The 26227-nt window shown below is 36.0% G+C and overlaps 1 protein-coding gene across 1 annotated transcript in view; it reads right to left on the bottom strand.

Annotated features, from left to right (window-relative positions):
• Positions 1-26227, bottom strand: part of ZEB2 (zinc finger E-box binding homeobox 2) — a 50794-nt gene that overhangs the window by 11438 nt on the left and 13129 nt on the right. The window contains exons 3-8 of the mRNA XM_044669890.1: positions 25530-25601; positions 10207-10395; positions 9279-9493; positions 6540-6648; positions 3569-5547; positions 1897-2077 (exon numbers count right to left, since the gene is read on the bottom strand). Of these exons, the coding sequence (XP_044525825.1) occupies positions 1897-2077; positions 3569-5547; positions 6540-6648; positions 9279-9493; positions 10207-10395; positions 25530-25601 (2745 nt within the window). The remainder of the gene's footprint in view (positions 1-1896; positions 2078-3568; positions 5548-6539; positions 6649-9278; positions 9494-10206; positions 10396-25529; positions 25602-26227) is intronic.

Raw genomic sequence — 26227 nt, 5'->3', positions numbered from 1 at the left:
TGGACTAGAAAGGTAGCATGGAATATGGATAGCATCACTCAACTGGGAATCAGGAGACGAGCTCTAATTCTGACTACGTTAAACAATTGTATGACTATTTGGACAAATAAGTGTGATGTGATGGAAAGAATCCTCAGTTCCAAGTCAGAAGGACTGACACCCTTATTCTTACCTCTCTGAGACTCAGTTTCCTCATCTGTCAAAAGTAGATTATAATGTTTTTCCTACTTCATTTACAGGGATGTTGTGAGACAAGCACTTTGTAAACTGAAATTCAATATAGATTTAGGGTATTATTAAAATATTTATTAATTAATGTAAACATTTACATAGTGCTTTAAGATTTGCAAAAGACTATATATAATTTGATCCTCACAACAAACCTGAGAAGTCTGTATGCCTGATATTATTATTTCCATCTTATAGATAAGGAAACTGAACCTCAGAGGTGGGGTGAATTGCCCTTGGTCAAGCACATAAAATGTTATAAACTACTCCCCTCCTCTCTAGTGTTTCCTTTGATCTTATCTCTGAGTCAACTGTACCTAGCACATGGTTTTGCATGTAGAAGGTGTTTAATAAATGCTTATTGGATTAGATTGGACAGGAAGCAGGATTTAGACCTATATCTTTCTTGACTCCAAGACCAATTCTTTTTCCAGTATATTATAGACCTTTCTAGACTTTGGGTATAGGATGAGATTTAATAAGATGATACCTAAGTTCCCTTCCAGCTTTAAGACTCTATGATTCTATGACCAAATTCTCACCAAAGCTATACTTACAGGTACACTCTCCCTTATCCAAATTCTGATTCATCCTAAGTCAATTCCCCTTTTCACTTGATTTGACCTGGAAAAGCACAGGGTCACCAATGCAAAGAGGACCTACAAATGTGGTGAACAGTTATCTCCCCACATTAAAAGTCACTAAAACTTCACCCTTAATTTTGCCCACGCCTTTAGAGATATAGTTTTGTGGGCATGTTCATAGAATATTAGAATCACAAAACTTGAGAGTTGGAAGGGACATCAGTGGTTATTTGTCCAACCCATACCCAAACAAGAATTCCCTCTACAACATACCCGACAAGTGGTCATCCAGCCTTTGCTTGAAGACCTCCAATGAGAGGAAACACACCACCTCCCGTGGCAGCCCATTCCACTTTTGGATAGCTCCAATTGTTAGCAAGTTCTTCCTTATTTTGTACCATTTCCCAAAGTTAGGAGTGCATGAATTAGGGATGAAGTAATACATTTTAAGGATTTTTATTTTAGTTTTCCATCCAAAGATAATTTCATTATCTCCTTTAGAATACAACTTCATGTACACACTATGCATCCCTTTACCCTTCCTCTTTTAGGTTTTGTGGATGGTACAAGTGTGGCTCCCTTAGCTTCAAGGTCATACATGGAACCTGTCTATGGCTGTGCTTACACTCTTTCCAAATATTTGGCAAACAACAGCAGCAATAGCTGGTTGCTTGGTGGTGTATTGATAAAGCAGACAACTGGTTCACTAACTATTTTCAAGCAGATGTTTTAGTAGAATGTAGTCACAGTCTAAGAATACCAAGATTCTTCTGATACCTAGTCTTTTGATTGCCATATCTTCTCACAGAGCTACCCACTAAGCTATTCTCTGACATAACTTGTGAATTCAGCTTACAGATAAGTCAAAAGAGGTGAAGACAAATGCATTCATATTTACACACACGATCCAATAAACAGGCAAAGAAAAAAAAAAGTCCAACTGAGCTAGGCAAAAGCATTATTTCTTCCTTGTTGAAAGTATCAGCATATGCTACATCTTATGTCGCACAAGTGTACTCATTAAATATTATGAAATGTACAGCATGCAGTGAAGCTCTAACTAGCTAGTTAAAGTCATTCATACCTGTGTGTTCATATTTATGTCGCAGAAGGGAACTGCTTTTCTGGAATGTCTTGTCACATAAGTCACATGCATACATGCCACTCTCTGTCTTCTTGATCTTCTTTCGGGACAGACAGGAGTCGGAATCTGTCATGTCATCTAGGCCTGACATGTAGTCTTGTGTTCCATCAAGCAATTCTCCCTATGATGGAATCAAATAGTTTATCTAACACATTCTATTTCTTTTGCCCTAATTTTCCACAAACTCTGGACCCTCACAATGTGACATCTGGAATTTTTCAAAAACAATACTTAGAAATTGATCTAAGTTATTTTATTTTTTAATGACATGCTTCAAATTTTACATCATTCTATTATTACACCTCAGATTTGAATGATATGGGAAACATTTCTGTCTTGGAGAGCAGATTTCACTTTTTTTTTTTGGCAAGATACTATACTGTAAACTACCTAGGTTAAAAAATGAATATTTATAAAAATTTTAAAAATGATTGCATGAAATAAGTATACACAAGAATGCGAAATCTGAATTTGTTTATTTTTCAGTGGCCTAACTTTAGAGATAACTGTAGCTGTAGAAAACCATTTTAATTGAATTTTATATTTAGGTACAAAATGTTATTATTATGCAATCTATTTAAATGTATGTCTACTGACTAAAGGCCTCAAGCTATATTTTTATATTTAATTTTGTAATTTGAAATAGGGAATATTAATAACACTTTTTATCAATGTTCTATCTATGTTAAAACAGCCTTCAGCATTAAGCAATAATGAATGTGGATCAGTAAATTATTAAATTTCTTGATATTTATTTTGTCTTGATCCTAAGGAGTGCAAACTTGCATGATAACATACATTTCCATTTGCTATCACACAGTTCAGTTTTCTTAGACTACGTCTGCACTAATTAATATTAGAGAAGATTAAATAGGCTTAAATACATTTACAAAGAGGGCAGATGTACTGTAAATTGGAATACTGGAACAGCTGTTCTGGAGGTGCAGTGCTATTTGTGCTCCTATTGTGCAGGCAGGGATTACTCTCCATAATGTTCAAATGTACCTGATTTTTACATTTGAAACTGTAAAACATTTACTAGTCAGTAAAATTACTAATGGAACTTAATAAGACATAAGGGAATGTCTTAAAGTATTTTAAAAATTATTCCTCAAAATCACTCACTTCACTAAACTAATGTTATACACACACATATGCACACATACACACAGAGCACATATATCTGTTCTTACACATTGTGAACATCTGTAAAGGTATGTGACTGCTGTGGACTATAATTTTTGGCATATACATAAGGTCTACCAAATGCTGTTAGCAATATATAAAATTCTAATGGCTGACAAATACAATATAAATAAACCTCAAAAAATAAATGTTAAGTTTTTCCAAATGTGCTTTTATCTTTTATCTTTTTTCTTCTTTTTTTTTTTAGCAAATGTGCTTACATAGTACAGTATTCCAGTGTTAAATCCATTTATTTTTCTAGCCCACTCAGTTTTTCAAGTTCAAGTTAAAATAAACCCTTCTATTTCTGCTAAAAATACAACATTTGATTTTTTTCCCCAAGATTATTTTTTCCTAGGAGAACATAATCTATACAATTTTCAGCTGTTTGCTTCCTGGCAGAAAGACAGCCAAAGATGTCCCATACCTGAAATCCTTGTTTCCGTTGGTACTTTCTCCTTTGCTGCATGTCAGCAAAAGTAGCTGCTCCAGTTGGGTAAGTATAGGCCATATGTGGTAGGAAGCTCATCTGATCTAGTCCTGGGTATGGTCGCAGCCCTGGAATACTGGTCTGCACTGGCGGCATAAATGTGGCAGGGGGAAATGCGCTTTGCGGTGGGAGGGTCGTATATAAAGGTTTGGCACTAAATGGGTTCATACTGAATACTGGATTAGTGCTTTTATTATCCAAGTTATTTGAATTTGAAAACTCCTTCTTGATAAAAGTCAAGTTTAGAGGTTCATCTGAATTTTCAGACGATAAAGAAACACTGTTATGGTCTAAATTTATGCTACTAGCTTTCGTTTTGTTCTTTGTGGCTATAATACTTTTGGGTTCCTTCATTTGTTTTGGTAATGACAAGTCCAAAGGCTCAGCCTGAAGCTCCTCAGAGGAGAAACTGTTTGGAGTGTAAGAACTACTATGGGAGTTTTTAGAAGATGTGGAGGAAAGATTTAAAGGAGAAGGAGTATTACTCCTTGAGTGGTCCAATTTATCAACGACTGGTTTAATATTGGTAAAGTGGGTAGGTTTTGTTAGCCTGAGAGGAGTATCACAATTAGTAACACTGTTATGGAGTTCAGCTATAGATGGTGATGTTATTGAGTCCATAGGCTTTACAGGAGACCTGGCTGATAAAGAGTCTTTAGTGGGTGTGTTGTTGGTGGCAGCCAGCGCCACCTTGGCACTGGTCCTTTCCAGTGATGGTGACCTGGAATTTGAATACTGGTACACTTTTCGTTGTTCGAACCATTCCTTCACAAATTCCTGAGGAAGGCCAACAGCAATGGAAATTTTCAGTAGTTCATCAGAGTTAGGTTCCATATTCATAGCATAATATGCTTTAAGTACAGACATGTGGTCCTTGTATGGGTTGATAGGGCTAGTCATTCCTTTCTCAGAAAGTACTGATGACAGCAGAAGAGCTTTATTATCAACAAACATTTCAGATTTGTTGGGAACTATGCTTTCATGAGGTTGAAGGACTGCCTTGATTTCTTCATTCATTTTGCAAAGGTAACGCTCATGCTGGTGTAAGGGAATGGGACCAGGAAAACTTTCTTTACAGAACTGGCATGAAAACGGAGTGGATATGTTATGGTTCTCGATCATTTTATCTTCTGTAACCAAGTCTATTAAAGTACGCAACTTCTCCTTCTTAATATTACTGAGCGGCCTCCTTGAGTCAGTAGTTAAGCTCTGGAGGCAAGCTTTGGCTTCATTAACTTTCTCTAAAGTATAGTCAATAATACTTTTAGTGGCACCATTATGACTCACGACGGGAAGACCCACAGGTGGAATATTAGGAGAAGTAACTCCTTGTTCCTCAGTTTGAGAGCACGGGTCCTTCATGTGATAACCCTTTAGCTTTGAGATTTCTTCAGCCTTGCAGTCCATTTTTTGCCTGGAAACTGTGTTGTCCACAATCTGTAGAACCTTCTGTACCTCACTTAAATTACTACCTATTGTAGGAAACCCAAGTAATGGGGCTTCCATCCCTACACCTAAGTGCTGCATTGGACTCTGAGCAGAGGGATGAACTCCTAATGGGCTGGTTGCTCCAAGTCCACCATTCATAAAAGGACTAGCGCTACTAAACCCATGTGTGGCCATAAGAACTTTATAGTCATTGAAATCTAGTGGTTCTGTTTTAATTTTAAGTAAGCCTGTTTGTTCAGACATACTTAGTGGTTTTCCATTCTCCAATTTGTTTCTCAGCTGTGAAATGGCTGAATTAGTTGGAGAGGAAGAAACAGAGTTAGGAGAAGAACCCGTCTTGATATTGTTTCTCATTCGACCATTTACAGAGATTAAACCAATGCATTTCTTGCTGCTGATGTGCGAACTGTAGGAGCCAGAGTGTGAGAAACGTTTCTTGCAGTTTGGGCACTCATATGGTTTTTCACCTAAAATGATAATTAAAACAAACATTATACTATCTTATGATAGATAACAATCTTCTTCAGCTACCAGGGTAGCCACCCCAAGTGATTCAGCAGAAAGGGCAAAAAGGATGCTACTCTAGGTTCTAAGGGTTTAAGTCAGAATTATTTGACCATAACTGTTTCCTAGGCTTTATCTCCACTGAGTTGACATAGTTCAAGATGTCAGCCGTGCAAGGTGAACAGCTATCTATTCTGCTCTCAGGAAAGATTCCGAATCTCGCCTTGCCATCGGCAGCCTCCCATTTTAACAGTGCGTCAGATTAATGTGTAGTCAATAGCACAATAAAGATGTCACACTATTTAAAGGGGAGTGAAGCCATGGCTTTAATCAACTTTGTAGAGATTCCATTGATTCCACCAATCCTACAAGTCCTTTGAATGGCTTCCAATTTGGTAATAAAATGCTTGGCAGAGCTATCAGACTTGTTCTGGAGTGGAAATATAAATGGTAGGTTTCTCTTTTGCTCAAACACAGCTCTCAGAATCAAAGTAGCATTTAGAAATCTCTGCCCAAGTTTTCTAACAAAATTCTTAATTCATATGATTATGTAGGACCGTCCTACGTCTTTCTTAGTTATAAAAATATAAACCACATTGAATATCTCTACCTTCCCCCTCCTTTTGAAACTGAAGTTTTTTTAGGCCCCAAGATTATTCAATATAAGGAAGGGTTCAAGGGAGGAGGGGGGACCCATGTAGATTTCTTTGAGCTCTGGGAACAAAGCAAAGCATTTATAATTTTTAATAAGTGTTAGTATTACAAATCTTTTCACAAGACAGTGCTATTAATGGTAGGACAAATCTCATGAGGATGAGTCAGGCACACATAATTTATGAAATACCTTAGTAGCTCTAAAAAGCTACAAACAGAACTGTGTAAATTTTAAACAATCTTTAAAACTCAGCTAATTAAACAGAATGCAAATGCGAGCACCAGCACCTCTGCTACTCACCACTGTGAATTCGCAGGTGTTCCTTCAGATGGTGCTTATATTTGAAGGCCTTGCCGCACTCTGTGCACTTGAACTTGCGATTACCTGCTCCTTGGGTCAGCATTTGATGCTATGAGAGGAACAGAGGCAGCTATCAGTCATATGCAGAGGAACAAAGACATTTTGATAGAATATAAAGAACACCTCTTTTTTTTCAGACAGGCCAAAAGGTCTGTGTACACATTCATTTCTTTGCCCAGTCTTTCAGTATTGCCATAAAAGTTTTAATGTTTGCAGTAAACTGAAACAAATAAAAAAAATCACTTTAGTACAAGTATCCAATATTTGCTTCAGAATTATTTTTGAACTCCCTTCTCCAAAATGTCTCTTTAAGTTGTCCTGAGATGAGAGGAAATTATTTATATAAATGTTTGCAGCTCTTTGTGTTCATTGCAAAATTAAAAACTTGGGAATTCCCTACTCTAATGCACCAGAGACTGACAAGGGGGAAACAAACTGTTTTCCTGAAAACTCTAAGTTATCCTGAAAACATAAAACCACAATAATTAAAATATATTTATAAGTTTAGAGCACATCATCCTATGTGGTGGCAATTTTGAATTTAAAGAAGTAAAAACACTTGATCATAAATGCTTCATCATGCGGTAAACATATTTAAGCATCCTTCTCAGGATGCTAGTTTAAAATGTCATCTTTTTTTTTTTTTATCAAGGTATTGCTTATCAGACTTCATCAGAACATGTAGGAGACAACATCCCAGGTGAGAACTTCTTGAGCACAACTTTTAACACAAAATAACGGCAATAATTTTGGATAGTTTTCATTTTTTTGTTGATTTTTATTTTCCGTTTTTGCACTAAGGAAGAGGGGAGCGATCCAGAAAAAAGTTTGCTAGAAAGACAGACTAAAAGCAGTGAAGATATAATCAAACACAGCTGACCTTTTTGAACAAGAGAGAAAAGTGCTGTGACTTTGAATTCTGGAAAAAAAAAAAAAAGGATTCAGTCATCCACTCTGGATGCTCAAGGTAGGAGGTCAGCCTTTTTTGAGCAGCAATGACACAAAAGCCTTTTGCAAAAAGACAGCACAGAAACGGTATGACAACTGGTAGGGTGTGCTGAATCTTCCCACATTCCTAGTGAGACAGATGGTGTTACATGGGACACAGGGAGGTTTGTTCAAACAGCAGCAACCTTCAAAGATCAAGCAGAGCCCAGCCCGCCGAGCACCATTGAGGGACCAGCGCTCATATGTTGCTGAGTTGCATAAACAAACAGCAACAGCTGCTTTGTCTCCCCCCACAGCCCTCAGAGGACTACTATAAACTTTAGTTGTGCCACTGTTAATATGATACAATCATTTTAATTTACTAATTGTAAATGCCATGAGCAAATGAGGGGACTTTTCAACACCAAAGCTACCATTCATAATGCGCCAACACAATCACACTTCTGCATATGAAATTTCAGACAGTTATGATAGATAAATATCTAGGCAGTTTTTTTCTTCAGCATTTTAGTGAAATTAAGCAAAGGAAAAATATGTGTTACATAAGTGTAAATATGCAAACATTTCTCCATATTTGAACTTTGGAAAGCAGTTCACGTAACAAACCATATCAGATGCAGTTAGGATGATTTACGTCCCCTGTCCACTTTAAATGGTAAAGTTCCAAATGGAAGTATGAGCAGCATTACTTGGGGGTCTGTTTTCCTAACCAATGTTCCTCATTGTAAAAGGTGAAGCCAACAAAATTTAAAAATATAAAAATTTTTTTAAAAAAATACATCAAAGTAAAAAAGATTCCGAATGTGGTATAATGGTCCATACAATGTGACTTCATCTATTCCTATCCATCTATTTGGACTTAAGGCACAGCATTTCCGTTTCCACTCTAACACTTCATACAATCAATTTGCAGATATAATTCTCTGAGGATGCCGGAAATAGCAATTTTGCTAAAACATTTAAGGAGCATTGTAAAGCAGTTCCATTGAATCTCTTTATGAATTTAAGCAAGCTGCAGTTACCTGTTTAGGCTACAGAGTTGTCTTTTTCTTTAAAGAACCAAGGAAACAATGAACCGAATAAACTAGTGGCATTTTAACATTCTACTGTGTTTCTATATACACATACATGTGTGTGTATGTATGCAAACTTAGGAAGAATTCTTTTGATTTGCATCAGCTATACTGGATGTATGCATAGTTTAATCATACATATGTACATTTCCAATTTTCCTCAAAACATTCCATTGGATTTTATAAACTAGCAGGGGCAAGCAAAAATACTCTAACTGACTGAAGATGGTATATGGCAAAGGAAAGAAATAAACTCATCTTTCACCATGACTTTGGAATCCCATATGCAAAAATTGCAAAGTAAAAGTAGGTGAAAAATGGAATTAAAATTGCTGAGATGTTTAATAATGTATAATTAAAATGCTACAGTTTCATTCACTTTTTGAGGAACATAAAAATGAAACTAAAGTCAAGTTAAAGTGCAAATAAAATTTCTAAATTAGAAATTAACACACTCATTCGATCGTGAACATAGGACTATTAAATCATATTAGAAGAGACCATCAAAAAATCATTTAGACCTCAATTAAAGCTATTACCATTAAAAGATCTGCATCTTCAAAATGCCATGAAAAATTAATAATGATTGCCAATCAAAGCAATATCGTTTCTCTAAGGGGTTATTATAGAAAGAAATCACTTAAAACCAACCCCCCACCTGATCTGTCCCCGGCTTGTGCGTCACCATATGCCGCTCGAGCTGGGTGCGGTAGGCAAATGTGTAGCTACAAAGAGGGCAAGAAAAGTTCTCCTCATTCTTCTCATGGCGGTATTTGATGTGCTCCTTCAGTGATGTCAAGCGCTTGTAGCCCCGGTCGCAGTAGGGGCAGGTCAGCAGTTGGGCAAAAGCATCTGGAGTTCCAGGTGGCAGGTCTGTAGCCGAGAGACAGGAGAGAGAGAAGCAGGCCAAAAGGTCAGTAAATCAATGGCAGCTAATGGGCTTATTGCCCGGGATGGTATGACAGGAATCACTGCAATCTGCTACACCAGAGTGCCATCATTTCAGACTGGTCTCAACACACACCAGTCCCCTCACACACCCAGGACAAACTTGTCTGAATCATTTCATACTGTGCTAGAAAATTAATTAATGACTTGAGCTTTTGGGGGGTGGGGTGGGGCGAGGGGGGTGAGAGGAATGTAAATAGCTGGAAAAATGAAGAAAATTTCTTCAGGTGACTAGCACTTTGGATTTATTCTTTAGTCAAGTAACATCATGGACATGACTGCCTGAGGAACCTTTGCCATTGCTTGACAAAGGATTAGGGTAATGGAGGCCAGTGCCTCTAAATTTCTTCTTCAGAAGTAAAATCCCTCAGAAAGATAAGGATATTCTTGGATATTTCTCTCTTAGAAATAAGCTTTGATTGTTCCCCTTCTTTGCTGGATGTACAGAATGACACAAATTTGCTGACAAAAAAAATCACAATACACTAAAATTACAGTTCCAATCTTTGCTCATGAAATTCCATGCTTCTGCAGCTGTTCTTCAAATTTTAAGGTAAACACCCAGGCATGTAGTGCATTTGTAATTGCAACAGCTGCAAGGGGTCAATATAGTGGCTAAAAATGAATTACAGTCTCACCATTTTCTTCTTGCCCATTGGCCTCTGGAGTGCCAAGGCGAGACAGTTCCTCAGGGGCTTCTGGGTAAATAATGGCTGTGTCACTGCGCTGTAGGTACTCCGCGATGCTAACTGCATGGCCATCCCCTTCATCCAGTTTCCTTTTGGCAAAATATTCCTCAAAGTCCGACGTGCAATTTGCATTCTTAACTGAAATCATAAAAGAAAGTGAAATGGTTTTTCAGGGTTTTCTCTGAGAGAGCTTGAGCCAGTTGATGTCACTGTTTTCAAGAAATGCTGATTCACAATGGAACTACAAATATATGGTTTATTTGCAAGAAGTGAACCAGATGACCAATTATTGATTGAACATTGCCCTGTTCTGGGCCACGTCATGTGCTAGATTCAAAAACTAAATGGTATTTTTCTTTAAAATAAATGATGACATTGTCTTTATTTCTTCCTGGAAAATTCATCTCTGGGTAATTTACAAAGGGAAAATACATTATTTCAAAAATGTTACTCAGTAAAATTTTACAAATAGAACCACATGTTTCCAGATCTTGACTGCTAGAAAATACAAGCCCAAAGCTACTTTTACAGTTTACTATAAGTTTTCTTTCTTTTTAAAAAAGGTATATCTAATTTTTTATTGCCCACCAAACATAACATGGTCCTAACCACAAAGACATCCTGTTTCTAAAAATATGCTTTTATTCCTCCTGTCTTCTGAATATCACATACAGGAATGAGTGCAAAGCCTAAGATGTAGAGAAATAGGAATGTCCTTTTAAAAAATGCATGACTGTTGAAAAATTATAGAAAAGAGAATTCATGGTCCTTAAAAGTTGTACTAGTTAATCTTAATATTTTAACATTGCTGAAAATTATATCAGGGTAAGCCTATTGCTTGTAAAAAGGGAATAAAAAATAGCAGAAAAAGCAAGAAGAGCTGAAATGTGATTTCCCAATGATGGGGACTTAAAAATGTGTGCCTTTCCCTCTAAAATAAATGAAAGTTATAAAACAGTTTTAGTGACTTGTCACAAGTCTTTGTATATTTAAAACCTCTAAACATATTTTTGAAATAAGCTGTGACTTTAACATACAAAATAAATTGTTTAGGAGAGGAGAGAGAGAGAGAGAGAGAGAGAGAGAGAGAGAGAGAGAGAGAGAGAGAGAGACTATTAATGTTACTTTCTAGCTATGCTTATAAATTCACTGTTAGTGGAGGAATGGAGGAATGAATGAATGAATTTTCAAAATTTCTCAAAAGTGTTAGCCCTGATCCATGTCTATCTCCCTTATATTCTCTAAGTTATAATCTAAGTTAAATAAAGGGTAATTTAAAAAAAAAGAAGAAGAATCTGCCTGGCTGTCTAAATGAGAATTTTGTGTAGGGCAACTTAATTATATTTTCTATTTTCATCATCTAGAAATAATGAAAATATCTATGAGAACGTTTTAAAGTGAAATCTTTAAATGTGATCTGCAACAATGAACAATTTACATTAGTTGAAATGAAAAGAAAACAGACACATTGGGATTTAGGATAACACCTTATGGAATGTTAAACTTAAGGTACTGGTAACCTTAATTCATGCTAGCCTCAAACTTTTTTCTCTTGTCTTTGCAAGTTTTGTGAAAAGCTAACCAAAGCTGTGCATTAAGGGAAATGTCAACACTACTCAAATGTCCTATATTTTCCTCAAGGATGGAAACATTATGTGCAGAGATGGAGCCAGCTCTTTTAGGTTGTCTTGGAACTTTGTTTCAAACCCATTTAAAAAAACAACAACCGAACAGTAATTTAGTATAAAAATAAGTTACCAGTGAGTATTTGTTACCCACTAACATATTCATGATCTTGTGGACACTTTCCAAAGGGTAGAAATTGGTGGTGATTATGATGGTGCCATTTAACTTGCATCATAGTAACTGGGGCCTAAAGAAACTTAACTTTCATAAAACAGATCATCAAAATGACTATGATGGTGAGGGGTATTATCATCCTTGGTGGCTTGGGTGGCATCTACACTAACCATTCTACTCTTGCCCTGATATTCTAGTAACCATCTGAATTATTTGGCCACAGCTGCATTGTGCAGCCTGAGCTTTTATTTGCATATGAATATCTCCATTGAAAAATGGAATCAAATGCAAATGGATGTTTCTATTGTATTTATATTTATATCCTTTTGGCTTGTGTGGCAGAAAAATGCTTGATGTTTCTGGATAGGCATAGCTCTTATCCAGTTTTCATCAGCAGTACAACTGGTTTATTTGAGAGGCAGATCATTTATGAGGTGACATTTAGTTATTTCTGGTAGACTTCTGCTAGGGAGAAGAGGACTTTATAAGCACTGCCTATATCAAATGGTTTTGCAAAGGAAAAAGGTGCTGCCTCATCTGTACCACACATCAATCAGTCAACAAGTGTTGATTGTGGCCCTTTCTCATGTGCTCAATATTGTGCTAGACTCCAGGAAAGAAATCTAATAACTCGTGTAAGATACTATCTGTGCTACTGAAGAGCTTTATAGTCTAGCTGGAAAGAAGACCTAAACTACCATCCATGAAACCATCAAGCAACAGTTAAGTAGGAAACTACCTAAGATTGATTGTAGGAAGTGATTGAGTAGAAAACTACTTAGTATTGAACTTCAGGAAAAGTTTGGGAAAGGAAAAAAGTCAGTGTAGGTAGAATCTAATAAGGAAGGCTACCTGAACAGGTGTAACTAAATATTTCTGATCTGCAGCATTTGACCCACTAGGATATGGCTTCATGGGGGATAGTTGCAATCCTAGATGTATGACCCATTATGGTTTGATCATTTAAGTGCAGCTGAGCTTCCCATGGCTCATATGTTTAGAAATGTGGAGCTGGAAGGATAACCCCCTTATTTCACAGATGAAGAAACTGAGGCCAGAACAGTTGTGACTTGTCCAAGGTCACAGGAAGTAAGCATCCACGCCAAGATTCAAAACTTGATTTCCTGACTCCAAATTCAAAATTCTTTCCACTGCAGTATGCAGCTTTTATGGGCAAGAATTTAATTTACTACACTGCTGGAAAGGAATACTAATAAGAATAATAACAACAATGATAGCTGACATTTATAGTGCTTTACAACTATCATCTCATTAAATAGTACTTGCATCCTTATTTTATAGATAAGGAAACAAGTTCAGAAAGGTAAAATAATTTACTCAAGGTCCCACAGCTAGTAGATGGTCACACTGGAATCTAGACCTTCTGTTGCCAAATCTAGTGTTTTTTTCAACCACACCCTGGTGTCTCTGTGAGAAATTCTTTCACAAAGGTAACTATATTTTCTCTATGGTCCTTCCTTGGGGTCTTGGTATGATTAGTCAGAAATCGGGAGCTGTGTTAATTACAAAATTTGTTGGTAAGAATGAGGATTTTCAATCCTACTTGAAAGCATTTATTTTATATTGATAAAACACAGGAACTCACATGTTAAATTTTCTAAGCTATATTTTCTACAGTAGGCACATGGATAGGGAAGAAAATTCACTGGAGAGTTTTAGAAATAACCAGTATGTTATGATAGTATAGACACAACTTCATTTAAAATTTTTATTTAATCCTTTTAATTCTCAGATTCCTATGTAAGGATTGTCATGATGGCCTGAAAATAGACATTTGGATTATATTTACAATCAAACAATAACTAAAATAAATACAAAGACACACATAAACATGCATGGAATCCTGGCAATTTCTCCTAACTTCTCTTGAGGGTTTTCACTTGGCCCTAAAAATTATCTTAAAAATCTAAGTCTTTCTTAAGGGCAAGTAAAACTTTGCCAGCCTGAAAGGTCTGACATTAAAAATATTCTTCTCATCTCCACGTGCACTTGACTGTTTTTATATATAACTCCATTCCTGAGAACACTACAATTCTAGATAGAGAAACCTCAATTTCTTTTTAAATATATTATTTATCCAAGATGATTTTTCTAGTTGGTACCAGTTATCACAACACAAATTGATCTTTATGTCCATACATATGGAATGCTTTCTTAAATTGCAAATGAGCTTTAATCAGTATAGAAGCATAATACCAAAAATATCTAATAATTATTCTTTTCTATATCTTATTATCCTTTTATCTTCTGCCCTAGTGAGCAGACTTGAGTTTGGGGTGGGGAAGGGACCAACATGATAGCTGTCATCAGGTACATAAAGAATTTCTACATGGAAAAGAAATTGGACTTGTTTTCCTTGGTCTAAAAGGAAACTAGGTGCAAAGTTAAAAAACTGCAAAGAGAAAAATTCAAGTTGATGTCAGAAAAACAATTCACTAATTAGAGCTATACAAAAGTGGAATGGACTGCCTTGAGAGATTTCCCTTTGAGTAAATCAAATAGAGCACTTGGATCACCATTTGTCAAATATGTTGGAGAAGTTCTTTTTCAGATGTGGAATGGACTATATGATGATCTTGGAGATCCTGTCCAGCACTGAGACTGATAATTTAACTTTTACCTCATTCTTTGTTTTCTGTTTGTTCTGCTTACTTCTCTATCTTTATTAAGCACGTATATACCTTTAGACCTTTACATAAACTAATGAATATACTACCATTTTTGGTTTGCTGGTTTTAATTCTTACTAAAGATTAAAGTACAAATTTTATAAACATAATATAGTTTCACAAAAAGAAAAAAGCATAAATAATTTTAGAAAAGAGAAGATTTTGGAGGGCTAAAGGCAATTGAAGTAAAGAAAATGATAAAGTATGTTGAATAATTTTTTTGCCACCATTTCAAAATTTCTCTGTCTCTTTCGCTGTCTCTCTTTTTGTTTATCTTTCTGTCTCCATCCATCTAAATATACTATCTGGGTCATAATTTTCCCCCAGAAAATATGCTGATTTTCTAATTTGGCTTTTTTTCTTTGGTCACCCATTTTAGATCAAATTTCTTTCATACCTTCCTTCTCTCTCTCTCTCTCTCTCTCTCTCTCTCTCTCTCTCTCTCTCTCTCTCTCCTCCTTCTCTTCCTTCCCTTCCTTCCTTCCATGAAACCTGAGATATGCTACTTAAGGAATTAAAACACATTTTCACTCTCTTTCCTTTAAATATGCTGTTTCATAAACATTATAATATTTTGCACATAGTAGGCATTGCATGTATTCTTATTGAGTCAAACAACAAATCGATCTAATTAGCATTATTTTTTTCATTTTTAGAAAATGTCTATAGAATGTAAGGTAAGTAGCATATAGAAGTGCCAAGTTGTATTTTAAATCTCATCACTCATTTGTCACGTCTTGAATGCACATATTTAGCATTTTGTTGAGGCATATAAGTGCTTTCAAAGTCTTTGGGAACTTATTTAGAGCTGAATTAATTATCTAACAGAACTGAGCCTGTGGTCTTTAAGTTAAGCACACACTGGATACCAGATATGTGGGGGATGATAACAGTGGGGGAAGATAAGAAAGAGAAAAGTTTCTTTAGATTCACTTTTCTGATGGCATTAAAGACTTCATTACATAGTTATATGACACATGGCAAAACTCCAGCTTGGTACAGTATCATAGATGTAGCCATATAACTAAAAGAAGGAGGCAGTTGCAAAAGCAACAGGAAATGTTCCTTTTCTCTTCTTGGGAATGAGTGTAGTGTCTTGGCAGAGCACTCTACCCTTGTTCTGACATGGCTTTCCCCTGTGGAGCACGTGTTCAGATGGCAATGGGAGTAACCCTTAAACAAGGACTTCAGGACAGAGAGTTCAAGAATGAAATGGGGGATGGGATTTTGGTACAGCTTCTTGCTCTTCAAGAATATAATCAGCCTTTGCAGGACACTACCCATAGTGCCATATACTGTTTTAAAGTTAGGTGTTATCTTCAGGATCTTTATATTTAGTTTTCAAGGACTAAACCTTGGATTATCTAAGTGCCTGATATATGTGCAATATCCATAATTCCTCCTTCCATCCCTTTCCCCCAAATAAAATTGTTAATGTTAAACTGTTCTCCAAACAGAATCAAAGGTGGACCATGTGTTTTAAGTCTAATTGATACTGCTGTTTAGTAGAAGTATTGGGATTTAAATATTCCTAAAAAAGTCTTTCAGTACATAGAGAAGAAATCATTTGACAATTTTTATTTTTTCAGAAAGGGTGTCTATGAGGTAGGAATTTGTGCAAGTTTTGACCATCTTGTTTTTTAATGTTATAGATAAAGTCACAACTATTGATGAATTATAGGCTACATAGATACATACCGACATTTCCTTTTACCTGCTCAGTAAAAACAAAAACTTAAAAAACAAACAAACCCTCAGCAGCATGGCATAGTGGAAAAACATTTGAATTGGTTTGCATTGCTTCTATCCTGGGTCTTACACAAACTAGGCTTCTGACCTTGAACAAGTTACTTCACTTGTCAAGATCTTAATTTCATATCTCTCTAGAGTTCCTTCGAAGTCTAAAATTCTATAATTTCAAAGGCTAAAAATTCCAAATAAGTCTGACCAGGTCCAGAGACTTTTACCGAATGATTTTCAGTTAAAAATTCAAAGCAACAATTGTAATAGGGAAAAACGCATTAAGGAAAATAATTTGAGAGTTGTCTTAAAACCACACACAACAACAAAAGGAGACATTCAAGAAGCTTAGGAGACCAGTTACTTTTTGTGGGAACTCCTACTGTGAGGTGGAGATAGCTGCTCCTAATCGCAAACAAAGCTAATAAAACCACAACCTTCATTAGCCAGGAAGTGACAGGCCCTCCTTGGCGCACACTGATTACAGCCTGAAAACGACTACTCTTCTAACCTGCCAAGTTTTACTTCTGTTTTTCTCTCCCTAGAACGTATCTTTTTCTTAAAATTTTAAACAAGCGTATTCATCAAATAATAAGAATTCTTTTTAAAAATTGTTATATGTATGACGCATTTGATGGATGACTTTCTCTTTCCTACCCCTTTCTCCTCACCAACCCTTCCCCCACCCATACAATCCCAGCAACATAAAAAGGTGATAGATACTATACACAAGATGAAAATGACATGCTGACTTGATTAATTATCTAACTCCTGCTTTGTTAAGTATTTTAGACTAGAATTATCTTGCACATTGATCCAGCACAACTGAACAATAAAATATCCATGTAACTCACGCATAGAAGTAACAGATATAAAAAAGCTTTAACTCATAAAGTTCCTGTTGCTTATATAAAAGAGTTAATTTAATTTGTTTTTAATGTTGATCTTACTTCCCTTTCATATAGGGGTAGAAAAACATGACCCAGGGGTGATATTCAGGAATCAAATACTATAAAAATCTTTGCAAGGTCCTGTGAGACACTACACACACATATACGTATGTATGTATATATATGTATGTATACATATATGTATAAGCATATGCACATACACACATGTATATGCTGCACATATAATACCCATGCATGTGTATAACATGTGTTATATATTACACACCTATACAATATAGAAGAGATATGTTGTGTGTATGTAATACTATATTAGTACATTTGGAAGACTGCAAACAGAAGACATAGAATTGAAGCCTAAATTACTCTAACTCTTGGTCTTTGATTCTCAATAGAGTAATATGAAAAAATCTGTTTTACTGCTTGCAGATTTTTGTGCTCCAGAAAGTCAAGGCAGAGCATTTCTAAAAACCTATTCAACATTTAACAGTTACTCTTAATTTGATGAATCTGATGAGATCAATACCCTTGATTTTGGTAGGAGAAATTAATGTGGGCACAGAGAGATAGAAATAAGTACTTCATAAAAATACATTTTATTTTACAATGAATAAAAAGCACTTCTAAGTGATCATAGCATATTTGATAATTATACCTAATGGCATAATGGCACTAAAATGGTCACATTCCTGTCTTTGTATATAAAGTAAACTCTGTGCCCTAAACTGACCTTTCTCTCTCTCCAGATTCAGGATTTTTTTTTTCCCTAGGAAGAGATGAGGGTGACCATGGCTATTTATAGATTCTGTAACAAGATTAGTAGATTGTCTGAGGAAAACATCACTTTCACCCATTCAGGAGTAAATACCAGAGACCTATGCTGATTTGTATATAGATAGGCTAGGTCTATTCCTGCTATTAAGGCAAACTAAAGTTTATAACCTTATAGTTTTCCATCACTTTCTTCTACTTTAGAAAATCACGTTTCTTATAGTCTCTAAGAAAGCCCTGTACAATTTCTTCACCATGAAGTCAAATCATTTTAATATGTCAGATTTCTTATAAGAATCCATTCCCTATAATGTAGAGCAAATATAATAATCTTGTCATGTAGAAATTAAAACCCAGAAAAGTTTGTTACATGGAGAGTTTGTAAGAGAATTTAGTTTGTAAGAGAATTTAGCATTTCAAATTTTTTCACTTACAGTAAATTCCCTATACTAAACTCTTGATATGACTAGGCCATTTTACATTTTATTGTCACTTTTGGCTTCATCCAGCTATTTCTCCAGTAAAGTTCCATTTTGATTAACCTAAATTGCTTAAACTTGTTTGCTACCTTCCAGGACACTAGACTCATCCTACTAGGCTTCCCTTAGACTCTTTTAATGACAATTTCTTTACTCACTATTCATTTCTTCGTTCAACCAATCTTGCAGGCTTACTAAGTGCACAGTAATGTGCAAATTACCACGAGGCAACAAAAGTAGTCATACAAAGTCATTGCCATTTGGAAGAGCTTACTCTTTTCAGGAAAATAGTATTGAAACACATGAAATACTAACATAACAGATAAAAGGAAGTATCAAGGTGAGTGATACTGGTAAATGGGGGGCATAGGAGTTCCAAAAAATGTAGAAATCACTGTCATCTAGAACTGGCAAGGAGAAGTTTCATGGCTGAGGTAGGACTTGATCTCCCCACCGTATGCCCACCACAGAGTCCACTCTGCTTGATTTCTCTAAAACTTTTCGTAGAGTCAACAACTCCCTCCTCCTCCCTTGGTCTCTGTGACACTGTTCTCTCTTGCTTTTCCTACTACCTGTCTTCTGAATCTACTTCACAGATTCAGCAGCAGCAGCATAGTGTGGTGGTCCCTCGGTGCTCTGTCCTGGGCTGTCCTGGGCTCTCTTTTCTTTCCTCTCTACACACTCACTTGATGATCTAATAATTTCTCAAACATTTAATTACCACCTCTACTTAGAGGGCTCTTGATTCCATACATCATTTCTAATTTCCCTCCTGAACTTCAGTCTCACTTTATCTCAGACTCACCATGTCTAAAATAGAATACTTGATTTCTTCCTTAACTCATCCTGCCTCCAAGCTCACTCCCTCTTGGTTGTTAAAGGTACCATCTTTCTAATGCTTTGGTTTATATTATTAGAGTTAACCTTGACTTGTCCTTCACCCCTAACCCCACCCTCTATATCCCAGCAATTACTATGTCTTTTTGATTGTACTTTCACATCTCTCACATCTGTTGTAATAGCTGCCTAATTGGTCTTCCTTCTCAATCACTTCCTATTACAGCTACCAAATTAACATTGCTAGGATATAGGTATGACCATGTCATTTTCCTGCTTAAAAAACTTCATTGGTTCCCTGTTACCTTTAAGTTAAATGACAAACTCCTCAGCCTAGCATCTAATGCCTTCTATAAGCCTTCTCCGTTTACCTTTCTAGATATTCCATGTTGCTCCGTTTCACACACTCAACATTCCAGCCAAACAGTTGAACTCAGCTCCCATTCTCTGGTTCCCTGCTTCTATGTCTTTGAATAGAACAGCACCATAGCTGAAGGGCACTTCTTCCCTGCTACCTCTTAAAACCTTTTGTTTCATTTCAAGCCCCAATTTAGATGCCATCGCCTATTAGAAGCCTGTCCTGTTCCCTCTTTAAATGATCTTATAATGACCCGTGAGTGCACATGGTTGGGATATCCCAGGAGAATGAAGGCTCATTGAAGACAGGTACTGTTTTATTTGTGTCTTTGCATGCTATTATAATGCCTTGCAATTTGAGTTGAATTAGAGTGGCTAAGGGGGAAGGAAAGGGAAGTTAGGCTGGATAACATAAGCAACAGTTCAGGAGTGTTATCTGTGGGAAACAGTGAGGGGACTGCTCTGGCAGGAATGAAAAGCTCTTGGTAATAAATAGTCAGGGAAGACCAAATTGAAGATGGCTTTAAGTTCTAGGTTAAGGGGTTTGGATTATCCCCCACTCCCACACACCCTTTTGGGCAGTAGGTATTTATTGAAGGGTTTTATGAGAGATATTTAATAATAAAAGTAATGTTTTAGGAGCATATGATTGTCTAGGAGGAGATGACAGAAAGATAGGAGTCAAATATTAGTAGCATTAAAAGACAAATACTGCTGACTTATAGCCTCCCTGGCTATTTCCCACCAAGCCTGCATGCAAATAGAAATAAGACTAAAATATGTCTGATGTGAAAATGTGGAAGAAAAGTCCAATTAAAAAAAATCATACACTAATTATTTCTAACCAGGGTCAAGGTGCCCTAATTCAGCTTCAAATCTTTGGGTAGTAAGCACCCTTTGAAAGTTCAGTGTGTAAATCTAAGCAAGGCATCTAGAGTGGTGTGATGGAAAGAACATTGGATTGGATGTCCGGTGACAGGAATTGTAGTTCAGACTTTTCTGATCATTAGCTTGTGACCTTGGATCAATTGGTAAATATCTGAGACTCAGTTTCATTGTCTGTAGCATGGGGGAGGGGATCGGATTTGTCCTCAAATGTTCTTTTGAGCTTCGGCAATTTGGGATTTTATTAGTCTAAATCTTTCTATTGTTTATCTTTTCCTATGCACCTTAAAAAACCTAAAAGGTAAATTCAAAGGAGATTTAGGTTTATTATAGAATCTAAAATCTTAAGAGATTCCTTCTCTGTTGCAATAAAGCTAAACTGTTTTCCTAGAAGCAAAGAGTTATCTTTCTGACAGTTGATTTTATATGGACTTCTTTATATATATATATTTTAGGGTTATACATATTAATTATTTTATGTTATTTATAATGAACACATATTAGAATATAAACCACACTTTTAAAATGTTAGGGCCAATAAAAGATAGTGCTTGATTTTTAGAAGTGAAAGATAATTTCAGGGGTCTGTTTGTATACCACTTTAAGATTTATATATGTATGTCACCCTGCCTTTGGCTAGTATTTTGCTTAAATTTTTTTTATTTTTGATTGATTGATTTAACCCTTACTCTCTTAGTCTTAGTAATACCTCTAAGACAGAAGAGCAAGGGTTAGGCAAGCAGAGTTAAGGACTTCCCCAACATCACACAGCTAGGAAGTATCTGAGGTCACATTTGAACCCAGGTCTTCCTGACTCCAGGCCTGGCACTCTTATCTACTGTACCATCTAGCTGTCTCTTTTTGATATATTTTTTTACTAATCCTGTGACTTGATTGGTATGGGGAAATCTCACTGAGGAAATTCCTTCTGCCACTTCCCCCAGCACCTACCCTGCAACTTGTAGTCTTAGATAGTTGCCTGGGCATTAAGAGGTTATACGTCTTATGCAGAATCACATAGCCAGTATTTGTCAGAAGTAGGACTTGAAACTAGGTCTTCCTGACTCCAAAGCCATCCCTCCATGACGCGCGTATGATGCCACACTATCTCTCTCCAGTGAAATTGTGGAATGGTGGGAACAATAAGGACTAGCTAATTGGGTTCTATTCCTCGCTCTATCACTATGTTTCTATGTGACCTTGAATAAGTCACCTAATTTCTGGGCTTCAATTTAAGTATAAAATAAGGGTGTTTGACTAGATAAGGTCCTGTCCAACTCTGTATGTAGCAACGGTGCTCACCACACAGTAAACACTTAAAATGCTTTTCAATGGTCAGTCATTCATCAGATCTAGGATCGAAATAGATGCAGACTCTTATGGTGTATTATATGTAGGAGAATACAAGGAATGATTTTTAACACAATTTCCCCCCTATAATATACAGTTATAATGATAGAAAATTCTAATCTCTAAAGAATGTTAGAATCAGATTTGTAGTTGGAATGGACTTCATAGATCATCTAGCCCAGGGGTCGGCAACCCTTTTGGCCATGAGAGCCATAAATGCCACATTTTTAAAAATGTAATTTCGTGAGAGCCGTACAGTGCTCACAGTGCGCGCTCCTATAACAGCACCTGAAAAAAAATTGACTTTATGGCTCCTGCAGAAAGAGCCATATCTGGCCCTCAAAAGAGCCAGATATGGCCCGAGAGCCATATATTGCCGACCCCTGATCTAGCCAAAGCTTTTTGTTATAGAGAAGAAAGCGAAAGTCACACAGGTGATAGGTGTCAGAGCCCAGATTCAAACTCAGATCATACTCTGAACCCAGTATTCTTTTCATTGTATCACTGTAAGCATCCTGTGCTAGTCCAAATCATATGTGTTTTAGTGAAGGCTCAAAGCTTCCGGTGGACATGAACATACAGGACATAGACTTTTCCAGTGCAGGGTCGTGTTGTAAACTGTAAGCCTTCTCCAAGGTTATCAGTGACTCCCTCATTAAAAACAAGAACAAGAACAAGAACAAAAACAATGACCTTAACTCATACTTCATTTCTCTTTGACCTCTACTCCAATGACTTCCATGACATTTACACGATCCATATCTCTTCTAAACTTCTCTGTCTTTGTTGTTGATTGCTCTTTTTTTCTCTTTAAATGCAAGTATTCTTTAAGATTCTGTCTTTAGTCCTCTATTCTTTCCTTTTTACTTTCTTTGGCCCAGAAATTTTATCCTCTCTCATTGCTTGAAATATTGCTGCTATGTAAATGGATTCAAAATTTACACTTCTAACCGTCAACTGTATCTTGACCTGTGGGTCTACATTTCAAACTATCTGATGGACATGTACACATGTATGCCCCATTGTTATCAAAATATAGAATATGGGGTCTTATGACAATTGTGGATTCTAACATTTTGATGAACTTTGAGGCAGTGCCACTCAGTAGATATAGAGCTAGCCCATGAGTCAGGTTGACTTGAATGAATATTCAACTTCTAAAATATACTTTATGACCCTTGAAAAGTCACTTAAACTCTTAGTGATCTGGGGAGATAAAATTTGGTGATGATCTGTATTCATAGAGGGAGTCTCCTCACCAGAAGTTTCCTGAAATGACATGTGTGGTCCAAAACCAACCAAACAACAAACTTGATTCTAGAATCTTCTAAAAATCATCCAGCTTTATAAACAGTGTATCTTTATTGAGATTCCTTTTAGCGAAGTCATTGTAGAATGTTTGTTTGTCACATAGTGACATTTATTATACTTTACATAGAGTGATTACATTAGCTGAATCTATTAATTATTCTAATTAAGGGACATTTAATGACATAGTTTAATTTTTCATCATTTCCTCTACTTCATTAATAAGGAAACCAATTTCTCATATTATTCATAAAATTATTGTAAATACATTTCTCATATTCATAAAATTATTATAAACAGGTCAATGGTTTATTTTCACATTTATCATCAGAAGGGCAGCATAGGAAGCATCTTGATTATTGGTATTATAATGTTCTAAAAACTAACTGCACAGAAATCTATCAGTTCTTTAGGGAGACAAACATACTTTGATGAGACCTTGTTCAGAAAGATTATTTTATAATAGTCAGTAAAATCCAGTTTAGAATGTTATGTAGTATTGTTTGTAACACATAGAGGCTACAATAGTAGGATGCAGATAAATATACTGAATCACAAACTCACATTGGAGATATTTTTATATCCTATGCTTGTTAGCTCTTTGGAAAGAATATGGATTGTATGTGGCTTTTCCTAAGGCTCCATTTTAGAGTAGAAAAATGAAACAAAAAATGAACTTTTTTTTACTGTAATTCCTCATTTCATTAGAAGAAAAATGCTGAAGAGATGGCAGCTTCCAATTACCCATAGTTTTCTTTTCCCATCAAAACACATGAAATTTTTAGAAGAGAAAAATATGGGAAAAGGCACACAATGAGGAAATCAAGGAAAATAAAATGAGATATTGTTTTTTATAGTTATTTTCAGGAAAGACAATTTCAAAATACTCTATAGTATAAATGTTTTCTCTGAATTTTTATGTGAATTGGAGTCAGTTGAAGTCTTTATGAAGTCTTTGGATAAATGACTAGTGGAAGCTGGCTAAATCTATGCTCTGATATTTTCCTTTTACAAAATACAAACTCTTCAGTCTAAAATATAAAATTTTATATAACTCTTCCCCACTCTGTCTTTCTAGGCTTGTTTCACAGTAACCTTTTTCGTAAAAAAAATTTTTTTAGCCAAATTGACCTACCTAGCTATTCCCCAAAGTCAGCTTTTCATCTCCAGTCTCCATACACTTGCACAGGCACTTACCCATTTGTAAATGTACTCTTTTTTGTCTTCTCTTCTTGAAATCCTGAACTTCCTTTAAGGTTCAATTACTGTGCTGCTTTCTCTGTAAAGTTTAACCTACCTTCCATGGGAGAAAGCGTGGTTCAGAAAAAAGAGTGATGGATTTGAAGTCAGAGGACTTCGGTTCAAATCCAAAGTCTACTACTTATAATTTTGACCAAGGGACTTGACATCTCTAGACCTCAGTTTTCTCAGATGTAAAATGATGGCCTTGGGCTAGGACAGCTCAAATGTCTATGATCTAAACCCACTTTCTATGCTCAAATTTCCTTCCATCTAGCTGTGTGAATGTTTTATCTACTATCCATATATCCCTTCCCTGATATAGGGCAAATGATTCTTCTTTTTTCTTAAAAAAAAAACCACACACACAAACCCCCCCCCCCCCAAAAAAAAAAAACCTTCTTTCTTAGAATCAACACTAAGTATCAGTTCCAAGGCAGAAGAACAGCAATCCAGGCAATTGGACTTAAGTAAATTGTTCAGGGTCACACATTTAGGAAATACTTGAGGTCACATTTGAATCCAAGACCTCCCTTTCCATGCCTGGCTCTCTATCTACTGAACTACCTTCAGATGTAAGCTTTTGAGAGTGGGGACAGTTTCATTTTTGTCTTTGTATCCCCCTGCCCCTAGCAGAGAGCATAGCACATTTTTGGTGTTAAATTTATATTTGTTGAAATTTAATTCTTGATTTAAGGAGGCAAAGAGAGGATGCATTATTAGAGAGATCCAGGGCACAAAATACCAAACTACAGTGTTTAAATTTTTAAGTAAATATTCAGAAATGGGATTCCAACTGACTCAATGATAATACAAAAGCAACAGAAGTACTCCCTTTTTCTTCATGTTTTACTAATCTCACATGGCGGAAGACAAAGATGATGTTTCAGTGGTAGACTCTTGGCTTACCTGTACCATTATTAACAGTGGTCTGGATTGTGGCTTCTGGCCCCATAGTGTCATATTCTTCCTTCATTTCTTCTGTGGAAAAAAAAAAAGAAATTCATCTTTAGCAGTTGCACATTATAGAAGAGCTTACAAAACTAAGCATGCCAACTGCAAGAACAAGGAAGATTCTTTTAAAGGAAACAGAGAAAAGGCTTATTGTAGACCACTAAACAATAGCTTTGTTTGGGCAATTGAATGAAACCAATTGCACTAGCTGGACAAGAACTTATTTACTTTAAACATTACTGCAAGCTTTGAAGAACAGTAGTACTTATTTGGGGGGAAATGAAAGGATTTTTTTCTGATAGCAGCTCCAGTTGACAAACAAGGGAAAAAGATAGCATTTTTTCCCCATAAGCAGGCAGTTAAAACTAAGTTATTTGTACTCGTGAAAAGGAGACAGACAATCTGAAATAGTAATACATTTGGATACCTGGTGCCACATCAGTATTTCTCATTTTTATTATTTTTATTTTGGCAGGAGAGTCTAGTTTATCAGAGGGGATGATGGTAATCAGACATATATTTAATGGCTTAAGGATTTTATTTTAAATATCACCTGTGGAGCCAATTTATAGAACTTCATCCCAGAGATACACAGTGCATGAGCTAGTTTCATATTTTCCTCTAAAATTCCAAAAACAATTTCCCTCATTCCT

The sequence above is a fragment of the Gracilinanus agilis genome, chromosome 3 (genome assembly GCF_016433145.1).
Source record: "Gracilinanus agilis isolate LMUSP501 chromosome 3, AgileGrace, whole genome shotgun sequence".
Taxonomy (NCBI): Eukaryota; Metazoa; Chordata; class Mammalia; order Didelphimorphia; family Didelphidae; genus Gracilinanus; species Gracilinanus agilis.
This window is presented reverse-complemented; position numbering and strand designations above follow the sequence as displayed.